Source organism: Moschus berezovskii, chromosome 1 (assembly GCF_049115385.1).
Source record: "Moschus berezovskii isolate FMDL1 chromosome 1, NW_MosBer_1.0, whole genome shotgun sequence".
Classification (NCBI taxonomy): Eukaryota; Metazoa; Chordata; class Mammalia; order Artiodactyla; family Moschidae; genus Moschus; species Moschus berezovskii.
The window spans coordinates 87,395,022-87,413,195 of NC_142460.1; the positions used below are offsets into that span (position 1 = coordinate 87,395,022).

General features: G+C 38.3%; 1 protein-coding gene across 1 annotated transcript in view; it reads left to right on the top strand.

Moving 5' to 3' along the window:
* The window catches only part of STXBP5L (syntaxin binding protein 5L), a 347,821-nt gene that overhangs the window by 303,109 nt on the left and 26,538 nt on the right, over positions 1-18,174 (top strand). The window contains exons 23-24 of the mRNA XM_088837386.1: positions 14,412-14,582; positions 17,520-17,759. Of these exons, the coding sequence (XP_088693512.1) occupies positions 14,412-14,582; positions 17,520-17,759 (411 nt within the window). The remainder of the gene's footprint in view (positions 1-14,411; positions 14,583-17,519; positions 17,760-18,174) is intronic.

Consider the following 18,174-nt stretch of genomic DNA (forward strand, 5'->3'; position numbering starts at 1 on the left):
TGCAGTTCATGGGGTTGCAAAGAGTCAGACGTGACTGAGCAACTGAACTGAACTGATACAATAATAAAACTCAATTTTTAAACCAAATAATTTTAACTTAGTATATGAGGAGATTTCCCCCCTCAAAAGGAATAGATTCTAATTATTCATTCTAAGTTTTCACATGACTTAGAAAACATTTATTGTATATACAGTGCATTGTAAAAGGAATATTCAGACACAAAAGCATTACTGTTGCTCAGCTGTGTCTGACTCTTTGCGATCCCATGGATTATAGCCTGCCAGGCTCCTCTGTCCATGGGATTCTCTAGGCAAGAATACTGGAGTGGGTTGTCCTTTCCTACTCCAGGGGATCTTCCCCAACCCAGGGATTAAACCCAGGTCACTTAAGTCTCCTGCATTGGCAAGCGGGTTCCTCACTGCTAAACCACCAGGGAAGGCCCTGTTTAGTCACTCGTTCGTGTCCAACCTCATTGCGACCCCATGTATTGATTTGCAAGTGTTTTACAAGGATTTCAGAATATGAAGAACTGACTCACCGAATGTAAATTACAACAGATATTTCAAAGAAACAAAAAACCCATAAGCTTTTTCAAAGTTTAGGTAATTTGTTCATACTAGGAGTGGGGGATAATTTTACCCACATGATTATTATATCTTTGACATCAGTTTTACAAATTTCAGGAATAAAAACATTTTGTTAAGCAGTGAATAATTTAGCAAAGCAAGATTTCATCTCTTTGGAGACTATTTAGACTGACTTTCTTGTTTACCTCAAAATACACATGGTTTTTTTTGTTTTTTTTTCCCTCCTCTCTTCCCACTGTAATATGCAGCTTGAAGTGGACACTTACTTATATGGTGCAGGGTAAGGTGTCACTTTGCCCCTTCAGCATCAATCAGGATATACTGGCATTTTAATGTCATGATTTTTTTGTTATTTATAGTTATGGTCAAAGATGACAACATAGAAGACTTCTTAACTCCTCCCTGATACATCAAATCTGTAGCTCTAAATGGAGCAATTTCCTCTGGAAGAAGTCCAGAACTAGCTTATTAACACCTAAATATTGGATGAATGAAATAACACCCACATGGCAACAGGTCTTGTGAAAGTTGCTCAGTCTTGTCCAGCTTTATGTGAGCCCATGGACTATACTGTCCATGGACTTCTCCAGGCCAGAATACTGGAGCCTTTCCCTTCTCCAGGGGATCTTCCCAACCAAAAAATCGAACCCAGGTCTCCCATGTAGCAGGGGGATTCTTTACCAGCTGAGTCACAAGGGAAGCCCAAACAAGGCTTGGCATACTCTCAAATATTGGGAGCCACTAAGAACAAAAAAGGAGCTCAGACAATCACAAAGAATTGAAGACCACCAAGAGCTCAGAGCAGGCTGAACAATAAGGTTCATCTCCTATAAAAGGCCACTGCATCGAGCTTGGGGGAGGTGACTGCTTTGTCGGTTGTGTAGAAACCCACACAGAGTGTGCAGGAAAACAAAGAAACAGGAACACAACTGCACTAAAAAGATGAAACTCCAGACACAGACCTCAGTGAAACAGACAGAAGTGACTTAACCTGATAAAGTGTTCAAAATACGAGAACAGCACACTGAAGAAAGTGAGAATTTAAACAAAGAGGTAGAAAATATATGAAAGTAGCTCAGATGGTAAAGAATCCACCTGCAGTGCCAGAGATCTGAGTTCAATCCCTGAGTGGAAAAGTTCCCCTGGAGAAGAGAATGGCTATCCACTCCAGTATTCTTGCCTCAAGAATTCCATGGACAGAGGAGCCTGGCAGGCTACAGTCCATGGAGCCCCAAGGAGTAGGATGTGACTGAGCAACTAACACTTTCACTTTCAAACAGAGATCACAGACCTGAAGAATACACTAACTTCACAGGAAAATTTAATAGAGGCATTCAATAGTAGGCTAGATGGAGCAGAAAAAGGATTAATGAACTCTTAGGACAGTAGTTCCATGCTCATGCTCAGTCACTTCAGTCATGTCCGACCCTTTGCAACGCTATGGACTCTAACCCACCAGGCTTCTCTGTCCATGGAATTCTCCAGGCAGGAAGAACACACGAGTGGGTTGCCATTTCCTTCTCCAGGGCATCTTCCTGACCCAGGGATCAAACTCTTATGTCTCATGCATTGGCAGGTGGCACAGAAGAGAAGTGAACACTTTCAAACCCATTTTACAAGAGCAGTACTACCATTACGAAAACCAGAAAGGACACTACAAGAGAAGAAGACAGTAGGCCAATATCACTGGTTAATATAGATACGAAATCTGCAACAAAATACTATCAAACTAAATTCAACAGTACTTTAAGAGGATCTCATGATCAAGTATAATTTATTAAAGGGATAAAAGGATGGTTCAACATCTGCAAATTAATGTGATACAGCATATCATATAATCTTAACAGATGCAGGAAAAGCATCTGACAAAACTCAATATCTATTTTTAATAAAAATTCACAACAGAGCCTAGAGGGAATGTGCCTAAACATAATGAAGGCTGCAACTCACATAATGCTTAGAAATGAAAAGCTTTTCCTCCAACATCAGGAACAAGAGAAAGATGCCTGTTCTCACCATTTTCACTGAATATAGTACTGGAAGTTCTAGCAAGAGCAAGTGCAAGAAAAATATATAGAGGGCATCCAAATAAGAAAGGAAGAAGGAAAATGTTCTCTATTTGCAGATGACATCTTTATAGAAAACCACAAAGACTCTACTAAAAACCATTAAAACTAATCAACAAATTTGGCAAAATTTCAATGATAAAATCAATATGTAAAAGTCAATTGCCTTTCTATACAACAAAGTTTACAGAAATTAAGAAAACAGTCCCATCTATAATTGTACTTAAAAGAATAAAGTATTCAGGAATAGATTTTTACCAAGGAGGTAAAAGGTCTGTACACTGAAAATAAAATATTAATGAAAGAAATTGAATAAGACACAAAAAATGTAAAGATATTCCATGCCAATGGATTGGAAGAATTAATATTTTGAAATGTCCAATATAGATTTAATGTAACGACCTATGGAAATTCCAATGGTACTTTTCACAGAAATAGAAGACAAAATTCTGAAGTTTGTATGGAACTCCAGAGGACTCCTAATAGTCAAAGCAATCTTGAGAAAGAAGGACAAAGCTAGAGGCATCACACCTCCTGGTTTCAGTTTATAATAAAGCTAAAGCAGTCAAAACAATATGTTATTGGCACAAAAACAAACATATCAATGGAGCAGAAAAGAAGCCAGAAATAAACTCATGCATATACAGCCAACTGACTTATGAAAAAGAAGCCTAAAATAACCATAGGGAAAGTATTCATTTCAATAAATGGTGCTAAGAAAACTGGAAAGTTAATAACTCAATAACAAAACAACTCAATAACAACTCAATAACAAAAATAAAACAATCTGATTTTAAAAACGGGCAGAGAAACCAAATAGAAACTTTTCCAAAGACGACATGGAAATGGCTAACAAGTTCATGAAAAGGTGCTTAACATCACTAATCATTAGAGAAATGCAAATCAAAACCATAATGAGATATCATCCTAAACATATTAGAATAGCTATCATGATTTGCAGCAATATGTGGACCTAGAGATTATGATACTAAGCAAAGTTAAGTCAGACAAAGAAAAACATCATATGATACAACTTCTATGTAGAATGTAAAAGAAAAAAGATACAAATGAACTTATTTACAAAACAGAAACAGACCTACAGAATACAAACTTATGGTTACCAAAGGGGGAAAAAAGAGAGGAATAAATTGGAAATTAACAGATATATACCACTATATACAAAATAGATAACTACAAAGGACCTACGGTATACCACAGGAAACTGCACTCAATATTTGTAATAACCTATAACAATAAAGCAGAAATAGATGTTTTTCTGAAACTCTCTTGCTTTCTCCATGATCCAGCGGATGTTGGCAATTTGATCTCTGGTGCCTCTGCCTTTTCTAAAACCTGTTTGAACATCTGGAAGTTCACGGTTCACATATTGCTGAAGCCTGGCTTGGAGAATTTTGAGCATGACTTTACTAGCGTGTGAGATGAGTGCAATTGTGCGGTAGTTTGAGCATTCTTTGGCATTGCCTTTCTTTGGGATTGGAATGAAGACTGACCTTTTCCAGTCCTGTGGCCATTAATGAATTTTCCAAATTTGCTGGCATATTGAGTGCAGCACTTTCACAGCATCATCTTTCAGGATTTGAAATAGCTCAATTGGAATTCCATCACTTCCACTAGCTTTGTTCGTAGTGATGCTTTCTAAGGCCCACTTGACTTCACATTCCAAGATGTCTGGTTCCAGGTGAGTGATCACAATATCGTGATTATCTTCATCGTGAAGATCTTTTTTGTACAGTTCTTCTGTGTATTCTTGCCACCTCTTATTAAAATCTTCTGTTAGGTCCATACCATTTCTGTCTTTTATTGAGCCCATCTTTGCATGAAATATTCCCTTGATATCTCAAATTTTCTTGAAGAGATCTCTTGTTTTTCCTATTCTGTTGTTTTCCTCTATTTCTTTGCATTGATCACTGAGGAAGGCTTTCTTATCTCTCCTTGCTATTCTTTGGAACTCTGCATTCAGATGCTTATATCTTTCCTTTTCTCCTTTGCTTTTCACTTCTCTTCTTAGTTCAATAAACTGTGGAACATTCTGAAAGAGATGGGAATCCAGGACCACCTGACCTGCCTCTTGAGAAACCTGTATGCAGGTCAGGAAGCAACAGTTAGAACTGGACATGGAACAACAGACTGGTTCCAAATAGGAAAAGGAGTACGTCAAGGCTGTATATTGTCACCCTGCTTATTTAACTTCTATGCAGAGTACATCATGAGGAACGCTGGGCTGGAAGAAGCACAAGCTGGAATCAAGATTGCTGGGAGAAATATCAATAACCTCAGATATGCAGATGACACCACCCTTATGGCAGAAAGTGAAGAGGAACTCAAAGGCCTCTTGATGAAAGTGAAAGAGGAGAGTGAAAAGGTTGGCTTGAAGCTCGACATTCAGAAAACAAAGATCATGGCATCTGGTCCCATCACTTCATGGGAAATAGATGGGGAAACAGTGGAAACAGTGTCAGACTTTATTTTTGGGGGCTCCAAAATCACTGCAGATGCTGATTGCAGCCAGGAAATTAAAAGACGCTTACTCCTTGGAAGGAAAGTTATGACCAACCTCGATAGCATATTAAAAAGCAGAGACATTACTTTGCCAACAAAGGTCTGTCTAGTCAAGGCTATGGTTTTTCCTGTGGTCATGTATGGATGTGAGAGTTGGACTGTGAAGAAAGCTGATCGCCGAAGAATTGATGCTTTTGAACTGTGGTGCTGAAGAAGGCTCTTGAGAGTCCCTTGGACTGCAAGGAGATCCAACCAGTCCATTCTAAAGGAGATCAACCCTGGGTGTTCACTGGATGGACTGATGCTAAAGCTGAAACTCCAATACTTTGGCCACCTCATGCGATGAGTTGACTCACTAGAAAAGACTCTGATGCTGGGAGGGATTGGGGGTGGGAGGAGACGGGGACGACAGAGAATGAGATGGCTGGATGGCATCACCGACTCGATGGACATGAGTTTGAGTGAACTCCGGGAGTTGCTGATGGACAGGGAGGCCTGGCCTGGCGTGCTGTGGTTCATGGGGTCGCAAAGAGTCGGACACGACTGAGCTACTGAACTGAACTGATAACAATAAAGAAGACTGAGCACTGAAAAATTGATGCTTCTGAATTTTGGTGCTGGAGAAGATGCTTGAGAGTCCCTTGGACAGCAAGGAGATCAAACCTGAATACTCACTGGAGGGGCTGAAGCTGAAGCTCAAATACTTTGGCCACGTGATGCGAAGTGTTGACTCACTAGAAAAGACCCTAACACTGGAAAAGATTGAAGGCAAAAAGAGAAGAAGGTGGCAGAGGAAGAGATGGTTAGATAGCATCACTGATTCAATGGACATGAACTTGGGCAAATACTGGGAGATCGTGAGGGACAGGGAGGTTTGGCGTGCTGGGGACCATGGGGTTGCAAAGAGTCAGACACAACATAGCAAGTGAACAACAACATAAGGGAGAAGAATCTGAAAAATATATGTATATATACACAGATTTAAATACCACTCTGCTGCACACTTGAAACTAACACATCACCTTGTAATAAGAACAGCTATTGTCAATTGACAAATATCTGAGAAAATAAGAGAAGCAAGGCAAAGGAGAAAAGGAAAGATTTTTTTCCCTTTTGAATGCAGAGTCCCAAAGAATAGCAAGGAGAGATAAGAAAAAGTTCCTCAGCGATCAATGCAAATAAATAGAGGAAAACAATAGAATGGGAAAGACTAGAAATCTCTTCAAGAAAATTTGAAATACCAAAGGAACATTTCATGCAAAGATGGGCACAATAAAGGACAGAAGTGGTATGGACCTAGCAGAAGCATAAGAGATTAAGAAGTGGCAAGAATATGCAGAAAAACTATACAAAAAGGTCTTAATGACCCACATAACCCTGATGGTGTGATCACTCACCTAAAGCTGGACATCCTGGAGTGCGAAATCAAGTGGGTGGGCCTTAGGAAATAACACTACAAACAAAGCTAGTGGAGGTCATGGAATTCCAGTTGAGCTATTTCCAATCCTAAAAGATGATGCTGTGAAAGTGCTGCAACTCAATATGCCAACAAATTTGGAAAACTCAGCTATGGCCACAGGACTGGAAAAGGTCAGTTTTCATTCCAATCCCAAAGAAAGGCAATGCCAAAGAATGTTCAAACTACCGCACAGTTGCACTCATCTCACACTCTAGCAAAGTAATGCTCAAAATTCTCCAAGCTAGGTGTCAACAGTATGTGAACTGAGAACTTCCAGATGTTCAAGTTGGATTTAGAAAAGGCAGAGGAACTGGAGATCAAATTGCCAGCAACCACTGAATCATAGAAAAAGCAAGAGAATTCCAGAAAAACTTCTACTTCATTGACTACACTGAAGCCTTTGACTGTGTTGCTGCTGCTGCCAAGTCACCCCAGTCGTGTCCGACTCTGTGCGACCCCATAGACGGCAGTCCACCAGGCTCCCCCATCCCTGGGATTCTCCAGGCAAGAACACTGGAGTGGGTTGCCATTTCCTTCTCCATTTGACTGTGTAGATCACAACAAACTGTGGAAAATTCTTCAAGAGATGGGAATACCAGACCACCTGACCTGCCTCCTGAGAAATATGTATGCAGGTCAAGAAGCAGCAGTTAGAACTGGATATGGAACAACAGACTGGTTCCAAATTGGGAAAGGAGTGCGTCAAGTCTGTATATTGTCACCCTGCTTATTTAACTTCTATACAGAGTATATCATGTGAAATGCCCGACTGGAAGAAGCACAAGCTGGAATCAAGATTGCTGAGAGAAATATCAATAACCTCAGATATGCAGATAACACCACTCTTATGGCAGAAAGTGAAGAAGAACTAAAGAGCCTCTTGATGAACGCGAAAGAGGAGAGTAAAAGAGCTGGCTTAAAACCCAACATTCAGAAAACTAAGGTCATGGCATCTAGTCCCATCACTTCATAGCAAATAGATAGGGAAACAATTGAAACAGTGAGAGACTTTATTTTTCTGGGCTCCAAAATCACTGCAGATGGTGACTTCAGCCATGAAATTAACAGTTGCTTGCTCCTTGGAAGAAAAGCTATGACAACCGGGACAGTGTATTAAAAAGCAGAGATACTACTTTACTGACAAAGGTCCGTCTAGTCAAAGCTATGGTTTTTCCAGTAGTCATGTATGGATGTGAGTTGGACCATAATGTAAGCTGAGCAGTGAAGAATTGATGCTTTTGAACTGTGGTGTTGGAGAAGAGTCTTGAGAGTCCCTTGCACAGCAAGATCAAACCAGTCAATCCCAAATGAAATCAGTCCTGAATATTCATTGGAAGGACTGATACTGAAGCTCCAATACTTTGACCACCTGATGCAAAGAACTGACTCATTGGAAAAGACCCTGATGCTGGGAAAGAATGAAGGCAGGAGGAGAAGTGGACAACAGATGAGGAGATGGTTGGATGGCATCATCAACTTGATGGACATGAGTTTGAGCAAATTCTGGGAGTTGGTGATGGACAGGGATGCCTGGCATTCTACAGTCCATGGGGTCACAAAGAGTTGAACATGACTGAGTGACTGAACTGAACTGATTATCAAGAATATGAGATAAGTATCTTTTTTCTGAAGATGGGGAGAAAAAAAACCTTGTGCACTCTTGTTACACAAATTGATGCAGCTACTATGGAAAACAATTTGGCGGGTTCCTCAAAAAATTAAAAATAGAACTACCATATGATCCAGCAATTCCACTTCTAGGTATATATCCAATGTAAATTTAAAAAGTCTATTAAGGCATACCTGCATTCCCATGTTTATTTCAGCATTATTCACAATAGCCAAGATAAGGGAACAACCTAAGTGTCCATCAACACATGAATTGATAAAGCAGAGGTGATACACTCACTTAGAGGAATGTTATTCAGCCATGAGAAAGGTTGAAAGTGTTGTATTTGCCAGAAAAATGGTGGACTGTGTGGGAGACATTATGTGTCATGAAATAAGCTAGAGAGAAGAAGCAAATACTGCATGGCATCACTTTTATGCTGACTCTACAAAAAAAAGAAAAGTCAACTTCAGAACAGACAGTTGAATAGTGGTTGCCAGGGATTGGTGAGTGGGGATAATAGGAGAGGTATAAAAAAGGTACAGACTCTCAGCTGTAAGATAAAGTCAGAGGACCTAATGTAAATAGGATGAGTATTTTTTGTAACATTGCAATATATAATTGAAATTTGCTAATAGAACTCTTCTAATAGCATAGAACTTGTATTCTCACCAAATAAATATGTGAAGAGAAGGGTGTGTTAATTAAATAGATTACGAGAATTTTCCCTAGTGTATATATATACCAGATCTACACAATGTACACTTTAAATGTCTTACAATTTTGTATGGCAATTATACTAAAGCTAAAAATTTTTTAAATAATCGCTATTCCAGGTTAAAAAGTGACAAAGCCTAAGGCAGTACTGTCATTAAGAGATAATTTTTCTCTAAGACTGGAAATTTGGTCCCAAATAGTTTTTAAACATTCACTTAAATGAATGCAATAGAAACTAAACTTGAAAAAAACAAAAGGGAAATTATTAATAAAGAAGAACCTCTTTGAAACTTTGGATTGCAGAGAGTAAACATGAATGAGTATATAAACATGTAAAAAATCATACTCATGAAAACTTTGCTATAGAAGAGCCAGATTAAAACTGGGAATAAAAATCAAACTAACTTCAAGGGAGGTCTGTGATTTAGTCACTTTGGGTCTTCAGCTTAAAATTCTTCAGGAGGATATGCAGAAGAGGGAGGTGGGAGGGGGGTTCAAGAAAGGGAACACATGTACACCCGGGGCGGATTCGTGTCAATGTAGGGCAAAACCAACCAATATATTAAAATAAGGTAATTTGCCTTCAATTAAAAAAAAATTACTTTGAACACCAAAAAAATAAATAAATAAAATAAAATCTTAATAACATTGCCAGAAAAAAAAAAAAGAGCTTAAAAACCTTAAAAGTGTCAGCACAAAGAGAAAGATGGTATTTCCTTATCCGATAGTCAAAAACTGAAATAAAAAACTATACTCAGTTTCAGTGAGAATAATAGCAGAGATGCCCTACTATATCAGGTCAGTAGTGGCACAGCTCGTGGCATATAGGCCCCTGCATCATCAGCATCATCTAAAAAGGAACTCATCTCCACTATGGCTGGGTATTGTTTTTGGCTGCAAACCTGAGTATATAACTCATAGGTTCTCCCTGAGATTGTGAACTGCATAATATACTTTAATATATTATTTTCCTACTTAAAATTAAGCAAACAACATTAAGTCAATTAACCAGCTTGTCCTCCAACCAAATCATTACTTACTAATGCTAAAGCTGAAGCTCCAATACTTTGGCCACCTCATGCGACGAGTTGACTCACTGGAAAAGACTCTGATGCTGGGAGGGATTGGGGGCGGGAGGAGAAGGGGACGACAGAGAATGAGATGGCTGGATGGCATCACCGACTCGATGGACATGAGTTTGAGTGAACTCCGGGAGTTGGTGATGCACAGGGAGGCCTGGCGTGCTGTGATTCATGGGGTCGCGGAGAGTCGGACACGACTTAGCGACTGGACTGAACTGAATGAGTAAGAAGGGAGGGTGTGAAAGAAGAGCTTCCTCTTAACTATTAATATAAAAGTAAGCAAAGGTAACGTTAGGTGAGTTTTCAAATATTTTAGCCAACTGTTTGTTCTTAGCTGTATTTTATATAGCCAATATATATGTGAAAAGCCAGTCTTTTTACATTTAAAAAGACTCCTAAAGATTCTAAGCTAAAGTCTTTTTACATTTATTTTATGAGTTTTAAAATCGAGTGCTTATTTTGATTTAGTCTTATATTCAACATTTATTTCACCATAGAATCACCCCTGTGGCATAAGCATATTACTAATTTTCATTTTCTAGGAATTGTATGGTATAGTAAAAAGTTTAACTAGACTCGTGTACCAAGTATAAAATTAAATCTTCATTTACACACTCCTATAAAGCTTTGGCAAGGACTATGTTAAAAATAATTTAAACTGGAATCAGTAAGTCATTGTTATACTTTATACAATATATACACTAAATCAAATCTTGATTTAGAGATACAAGAGAATCAGCTAATTTAAAAGAAAACTTGTAATTTCTTTTTTTAGACTTCAGAAGCTTTTTGTAAAGTTTCCCATTTGTTTTAATCTGCTTATTGTTCTAAGGTTGAATTTTTTAGAATGTTGAATTTTCTCTAAATGACATGGAGCACTATAACTGAGCTAAAACATCATTGTAATCAGAAAGCAACTGGGAAACAAAAACCATTCTAGTGATATTATGCAGACAGTGATTTAATACAAGAAACTAGGTGCTTATCAAGTCACTGAAAGATTGGAGACAACCCTAAGCTTGGCCTACAGGTACGACTTTCTGAATAAGGCCATCAACAGATACATCAAGGAAGCAGACAACTTTGCTTCTGTTAGAATCAGAAGACTACTGCCAATCAACTGTTGAATTGAAGACCACAATTCTATAAGATCAGGATTCTACTACAACTGCCTCTTGACATACAAAAAGCTTGTGACTGGATGCTGGAATGTTGCTTTCAAAAATAAAGCAAAATCTCCATTGCAGTAACACCAAAGCAGCAGAAAGATTGCTTCCATATCAAAACCACTTGTCAAATTTTTGAGGCCCTAACCCACCATGCACTATGTAAAAAAGGCCACCAGGCCATGAGGAAGCCCAAGCCTCCTAACAAAGTCACCACTGACAGTCCCAACTGAGTTCAACCTTTGAGTCATTCTAACCCAGGCATGTGGGTAAAGAAGCCTCCTGAAGATTCCAAGCCCTCAGTAATTCGAGTATTCCCAACTAATGCCCCAGACATCATGGAAATAATATCCCTACTTTGCCTTAGTTTAACTCCTTGCTCTCACAATCTGTAAGAATAAAATGATTGTGGTGCATGCTAAGTCGCTTCAGTCATATCTGACTCTTTGCAGCCATAGGGACTGTAGCCTCCCAGGCTCCTCTATCCATGGGATTCTCCAGGCAAGAATCCTGGAGTGGTTTGCCATGCCCTCCTCCAGGTGATCTTCCTGACCCAGGGATAAAACCCACATCTCTTATGTCTCCTATATTGGCAGATGGGTTGGAGTGGTTTGCCATGCCCTTCTCAGGCGATCTTCTCAAACCAGGGATTGAACCTGCAGCTCCTGCATTGCAGGTGGATTTGTTTACTGCTGAGCCATCGGGGAAGCCCAAAATGATTTTTAGTTTACATTTATTAACATTTGGAGTGGTCTGTATGCAAAAAGAGCTAACTGAAACACATGATATAAGATTCAACAAACATTCCATAAATATTTTTAAAGATTATACTATTCTATTATGTGATACATAGAACAGTGTACCTAAAAGTTTATGCTGAATTGTAAAGGATAGCTGGCTTCCAATTTTTATCTCTTACTAAAACTACAGTGAATAATTTTATCAATAGAAGTTTTTGTATTTAGTATCATTTCTTTAATATAAATTTTCAGAATGACTATGTCTGGGCTATAACCAAATTTCTTCATAAGCGTTTTATAGTATTCATATCTGTCTTGAATATTTACTGTACTAAGAAAAAAATATTAAGCAAACTTTCATATATTAAAAAAAAATTTTAAGCAACAAAAAGAAATCCTTTAAGTTAATCAACCCTATTGAAGACACAAGAATATGGCCAAAGACTCTGAGCTGCCCAGATATGGTAATATCAGCCAGACCTCATGAGTCAACCATAAGATGGGGAAAACTGGGCCATACAGCGGGTAGAGAAAAAAAAACAAAAAGACCAGCATGTTGAGTAATCTAATAATTGATACTATCCTATTATAAGCTCAAATGAAACAATGTTCACAAAAAACAGCCACTAAAAGATGGTAATAGATGGGCAGGCACTTTCACTTAGCAAGTCCAGAGAGTCCTGGCTAGGTGAACAAATGTTACTATTTTCAGAGCTCTGCCATGTATTCTTGAACCTAGATAAGTGAGTGTGAAGAGGGCTGTAACCCATCCCACATTACTCTGAATAAGCCCGAAAACAAGACTTCACACCTGGGTATATCCTAACTGATAATGCCCAGAGCAGCGTGGCTTATATTTGCAGTTTGTATCCCTAAAGTAATTGCCGTTTTCTAACTTACTCTGTGTCTTTGTTGGTACCAGCTGTTGCCCTCAGTGTTTTTCCTATTTATAAGAGTAGATTCAATAGTGAAGGAGAGGCAGAACTCTTGACTTCTGCTTCCCCAAAGCCAACTTATCATGCAATATGTATGCCTTTCTGTCTGAGAAATCTGTGTTAATATGGAAGACAACTGGTCCCAAGAGACTAGGAGCTCAATGGACATTACATAAGCTACTCCTAAACCCTACTAAATACGTCATCAAAATTACTAATCCTTACCAAATATATTAGCTGACCCAGTGGTCTAGTTTTTAAGTGTACAGACACTAAGTGAGAAAAATCTGGATTAGAATCCTGACTCCACGAGTACTGCTTATGTAACGTTAGACAATTTTCTGAACATTTTTTTACCTTCATTTTCCTCATCTGCAAAATCAGGATAGAGCACCTACCTTGCATAGTTGTTTTGAAGATTAAATCAGTAATGTGTGTAAAATGCCTGGCATTGAAGTATTCAATAAATGTTAACTCACTAAAGAATAGTAAAACACAATAGTGCATTTAAATGGTGAAACCTAATTCTCATCTTTGCACTAACTACAAGGGGATCCAGAGAATGTATATTTTAAATTTTCAAATTCCTCAATATAGGAAAGCTGTAATGGAGTGGATACTGAGTGCCAGTTCCCATGTCCAATATGAACACGAAACATGATTCTTCTGTTTAACTCTGTCCTTTGAACAACCAAAGAAGCACATTTTAAAATGTATTCTGAATATTGTTGATCTATGAGATGATGTTTCAAATGCTATGTGTTAGCATTAAAACTATTTTAGTGCAATTATTCCAAATTTTAAAATTAGAGATAAATTCACCGGCTCTAAAACAAACAGTACTATTTGGTCTTAGACTTGAGCAACTTTAGTGGAACAGTTGGAGTTCAAAATGGCAGTAATAATGTCAAAACAAAAATGACAGTAATAATTCATCTTTGTTCAGTTTACCATATACCAGGACGTTTCTGGCATATAACATGTTATCACAAAAGCTTCATGAGTTAGATAGTAATAGTCCCAACCAGGAGGAAACTAAACTATGAAGTCTGCAAAAATGCATACAACTAGTAGGTGGCAGAACTGGGATTTGAGCCCAGGCAGTCTGGCTTGTAGAGTCAATATTCTTATGTACCATTCTCAACTTCGCATTAAAATGCTTCCATTTTATATTTTAAACCGTAAGCACTTGAAGTTCTTCCAAAACTTATAGGTGTATATTTACATTATGCAAAAGAAAGTCTAGTACTATAACCTATTTTGTACTGCCATTAAATGGCAGAATACATAATGAAAATATAAATTTTAACTATGTTAGTCAGATTTTAAAGATGAATATATTTAATAATCATCTTATGAAAAATTTGGCTAGCTATTGAAATTATGACTAAATACTAAAACAAGGACTTAGCCATCTTTAAATGTTTTAAAAACAAGGAATTCTCCCTCCATGTATTAATCTACACACTTATTCCTTTATATTAAGATTTAATTATGATATTTATGTTGCCTTCTTCCTCTTGGTACAGACCATGTAAATGGACACTGCACAAGTCCCACTTCTCAGAGCTGCAGTTCTGGAAAACGACTTTCCAGTGCTGATGTTTCAAAAATAAATCGCTGGGGTCCTGGAAGACCACCATTTCGAAAAGCACAGTCAGCTGCTTGCATGGAGATTTCTTTGCCAGTTACAACAGAAGGTAGGTTAAACATACAGATTTCTGTGGATACAATTGAAATTTGACATACCACGGGAATTAGGAGCTGGGGGATAAGGGATTGTGGTCACATGTAAAAGATATGAAAAACTGGTCAACTCTAGACAATGAGCAACTGAGAACCTGGTCGGGCTGTAGCCATGAATCCAGATCCATTCCTCACTACACCTCTTTCATCTCTAAAACTAGAATGCTTCTGTTTATGGGTAAGTCTCCATCTCCTCCGTACAAAGTGAGCCCTATGTATTAATCTGTTCTGTATACTCCTACTTTCTCTCCATCTCAACGGCAAGCCTGTTGGTATCTCTATCTGTAGACAGTTATTTACTGTCTTGTAACCTTTGTTTCCTCAACTATTAAGAGAATGCGACCAAGAAAAAGGCAAGACATTAAATTCTAGTTTACAATCTTATGTTTTAAAAAGAGAGGATTATTTGCTTATTTATGGAATTAGCATTGGGGGCAGGGAGTACATGAGTACATGAGTCAGAAGGCCTAGATTAAGAAAGATTAAAAAAAAAAAAGAGGAATCCTGTAACTGCTGCAGGTGGCTCAGTGATAAAGAATCCACCTGCCAATGCAGGAGACACAGGTTCGATTCCTGGACCAGGAAGATCCCCTGTAGGAGACTATGGCAACCCAACCCAGTATTCTTGCCAGGAAAATCCTATGGACAGAGGAACCTGGTGGGCTAGAGTCCATGCGGTCACACAGAGTCAGACACGACTGAGCACACATACAACTTCTGTTACTGCCTTTCTGATAAAAAGCTTTGGGACTAGAAATAGAAAAAACGTGATCTTAGGAATATGCTATGGTAATTCTGTGCTATAAAGCAATTCACCATTTGTGTGTGTGCTCAGTTGCTTAGTCATGTCTGACTTTGCAACCCCGTGGACTGTAGCCCTCCAGGCTCTTCTGTCCATGGAATTTTCCACGTAAGAATACTGGAGTGGGTTGCCATGTCCTCCTCCAGGGGATCTTCCTGACCCTGTCTCTCGCATCTCCTGCACTGGCAAGCGGATTCCTCACCACTGCATCACCTGGGAAGCCCAATTCACCATTTACCACTCCTCAAAAAATTTGATAGTAATGATCTGTATTATTCAAATTTTTAAAACAAAACTTTTAGGCACTTTCCTGGCAGTCGAATGGTTGAGACCCTGCACTTGCACTGCAGGGGGCATGGAATCTGATTCCTGGTCAGGGAACTAAGATTCCACATATAGAAGTGGTGTGGTCAAAAGTTTTTTTTAAAAAGGGAATTTTTAGCTTTTTAACATTCCACCGTATTAAATCTGGTCCATGGGCATGCATATGATCTTCTCTTTCACAGGTATGTATGAGTAGCAACCTTGAATGTTGATGAACCATGAATGGAAAATTTTTGAAACATTAGCTAGAAATGTAACAATGTAAGGAAACTGTAAAGGTTGTAAAGGAATTAGTAGTTTCAGTCACTGGACTGAGCTGGGAATTTTGAGTTTTAGACATTTCTAACTCTAACGTGTTGATTTTGGGAAAATTAACTCTACATCTCTATCTCCAAATCTATAAAATATATAATTTATATCTGTGCTCCCTCTCAGATCTAAATTCTATTAAATGGTTATTTTTATAAACTTGCTGAAGGATGCTGCTGCTAAGTCACTTCAGTCGTGTCCGACTCTGTGTGACCCCATAGACGGAAGCCCACCAGGCTCCCCCGTCCCTGGGATTCTCCAGGCAAGAACACTGGAGTGGGTTGCCATTTCCTTCTCCAATGTGTGAAAGTGAAAAGCGAAAGTGAAGTTGCTCAGTCGTGTCTGACCCTTAGCAACCCCACGGACTGCAGCCCACCAGGCTCCTCCATCGTGGGGTTTTCTAGGCAAGAGTACTGGAGTGGCTTGCCATTGCCTTCTCCGTGCTGAAGGATAGAGAAGGGAAAATTAGGAATACTCTATTTTGGTTTGTAGAAAAAAGAACAGTATGAGGAACTTTAATAGTTAACTTTATTGTATATTATTATATATTATTATCTCTTTTTATAAAAATGAGTCATCATTTCCTATCAAAATAGGAGAGGGAAGGCAGTAGAAAGAATTGAGGAACTTGTACTCTGGAGTGATTATTAATACAACTTTCCTATATCATTTACCTGAGGGTGGCGAGTTTCTGCTTGTTGGAGTGTACACCATGTGTAAAAGCTGATGAGCAGGAGAACTTGAAGCCACCTGTTTCCTTTTCACTGGACTGAAGCCCTCTCAGAAAGATTACCACTCTCTCAGTGGGGTGGCATTGTGTACAGCTCTGTATTTAGTCCTTGGCAAAGCCAAAACTGGATTTAGATTCAAGGTAGGCAGCTTGTAATTAGTTCAGGGAGATAACATTTGTTCAGTGTTATATAAATAGTTTAATATTTACAACTGAAATTACTTCAAATATAGCAAAATTAATGGAATGTATTTACCACAGAACATACATGACCCTTCAGGTAAGTAGCCACAATGTTGTCAGTATATGGGAATTGTCAGGAAGTCATTAGGAATACTTTCAGTAATTGAGAGAATGGAGAGAAGCATAATTAAAACTGTACTAGAAATTCTTGTAATCTTAACTATTTAGACTAAACATTTTTTTATAAATTAGAGAATTTCAACTAACTTGTGAGGTAAGGTAGAGAAAAAAACAAAAACAGTGGAATGCAGCTCTGCAGATTCAAGGTTAGTCCCAGCTCTGCCTAAGTTTATGATTTACATTTCTGGACTTCTCTTCATCTTCAAAATAAGCTGGTGAACTAGATAAGCTGCCTTCCAGATCAGTTAACAAAGAATCAAATTCTACTTCTCCCTCATCATTTTGGTTTTCATGTACTAAGTCTGGCTTCACTTGTTCTGGAAACACACTAAAACTTAATTTTTGGTTTTTACATTTCCATAGAAAGTCGAGAAAATTCCTATAATCGTTCTAGAAGCTCTAGCATCTCCAGCATTGACAAAGATTCTAAAGAAGCGATTACAGCGCTATACTTCATGGAGTCCTTTGCTCGGAAAAATGACTCTACTATCTCCCCTTGTTTGTTTGTTGGAACGAGTCTGGGAATGGTGTTAATCATCTCCCTAAACCTACCTTCAGCAGATGAACAAAGATTTACAGAGCCAGTCATGGTATTGCCAAGTGGTAAGAGTTTTCATTGATTCCTTCACTACTACTTTTTCAAATTTATATTAATGTATTGTAAAACATTTAACTTGTTTTGATCTGGAGCAAAGATTTAAGTATTCTGGATATTAGGAACTATTGAGAACTTTATAAATCATATACTATCCCAACTATTACAGTTTACCTTCCTGCAAGGCAAAAACTGTCAACCATTTCTATGGTAGTAATCTGTGGAATTCCCAACCTAAACGGTGCCTTGGGAAATAAGTTTCTGAAAAGCATTTAGGAAAGCTTTAAGGCAAAAGTTTAAAATTAGCATTTCTCCAATGTTCCATGCCAGATCAGAGCCTATGAGTGTTTTACATCATCCCTGAAGAACTCAGATGATTAAACTAGAAGCATTCTGACTTGAGCTGGCTTTCTAAATTCTTTG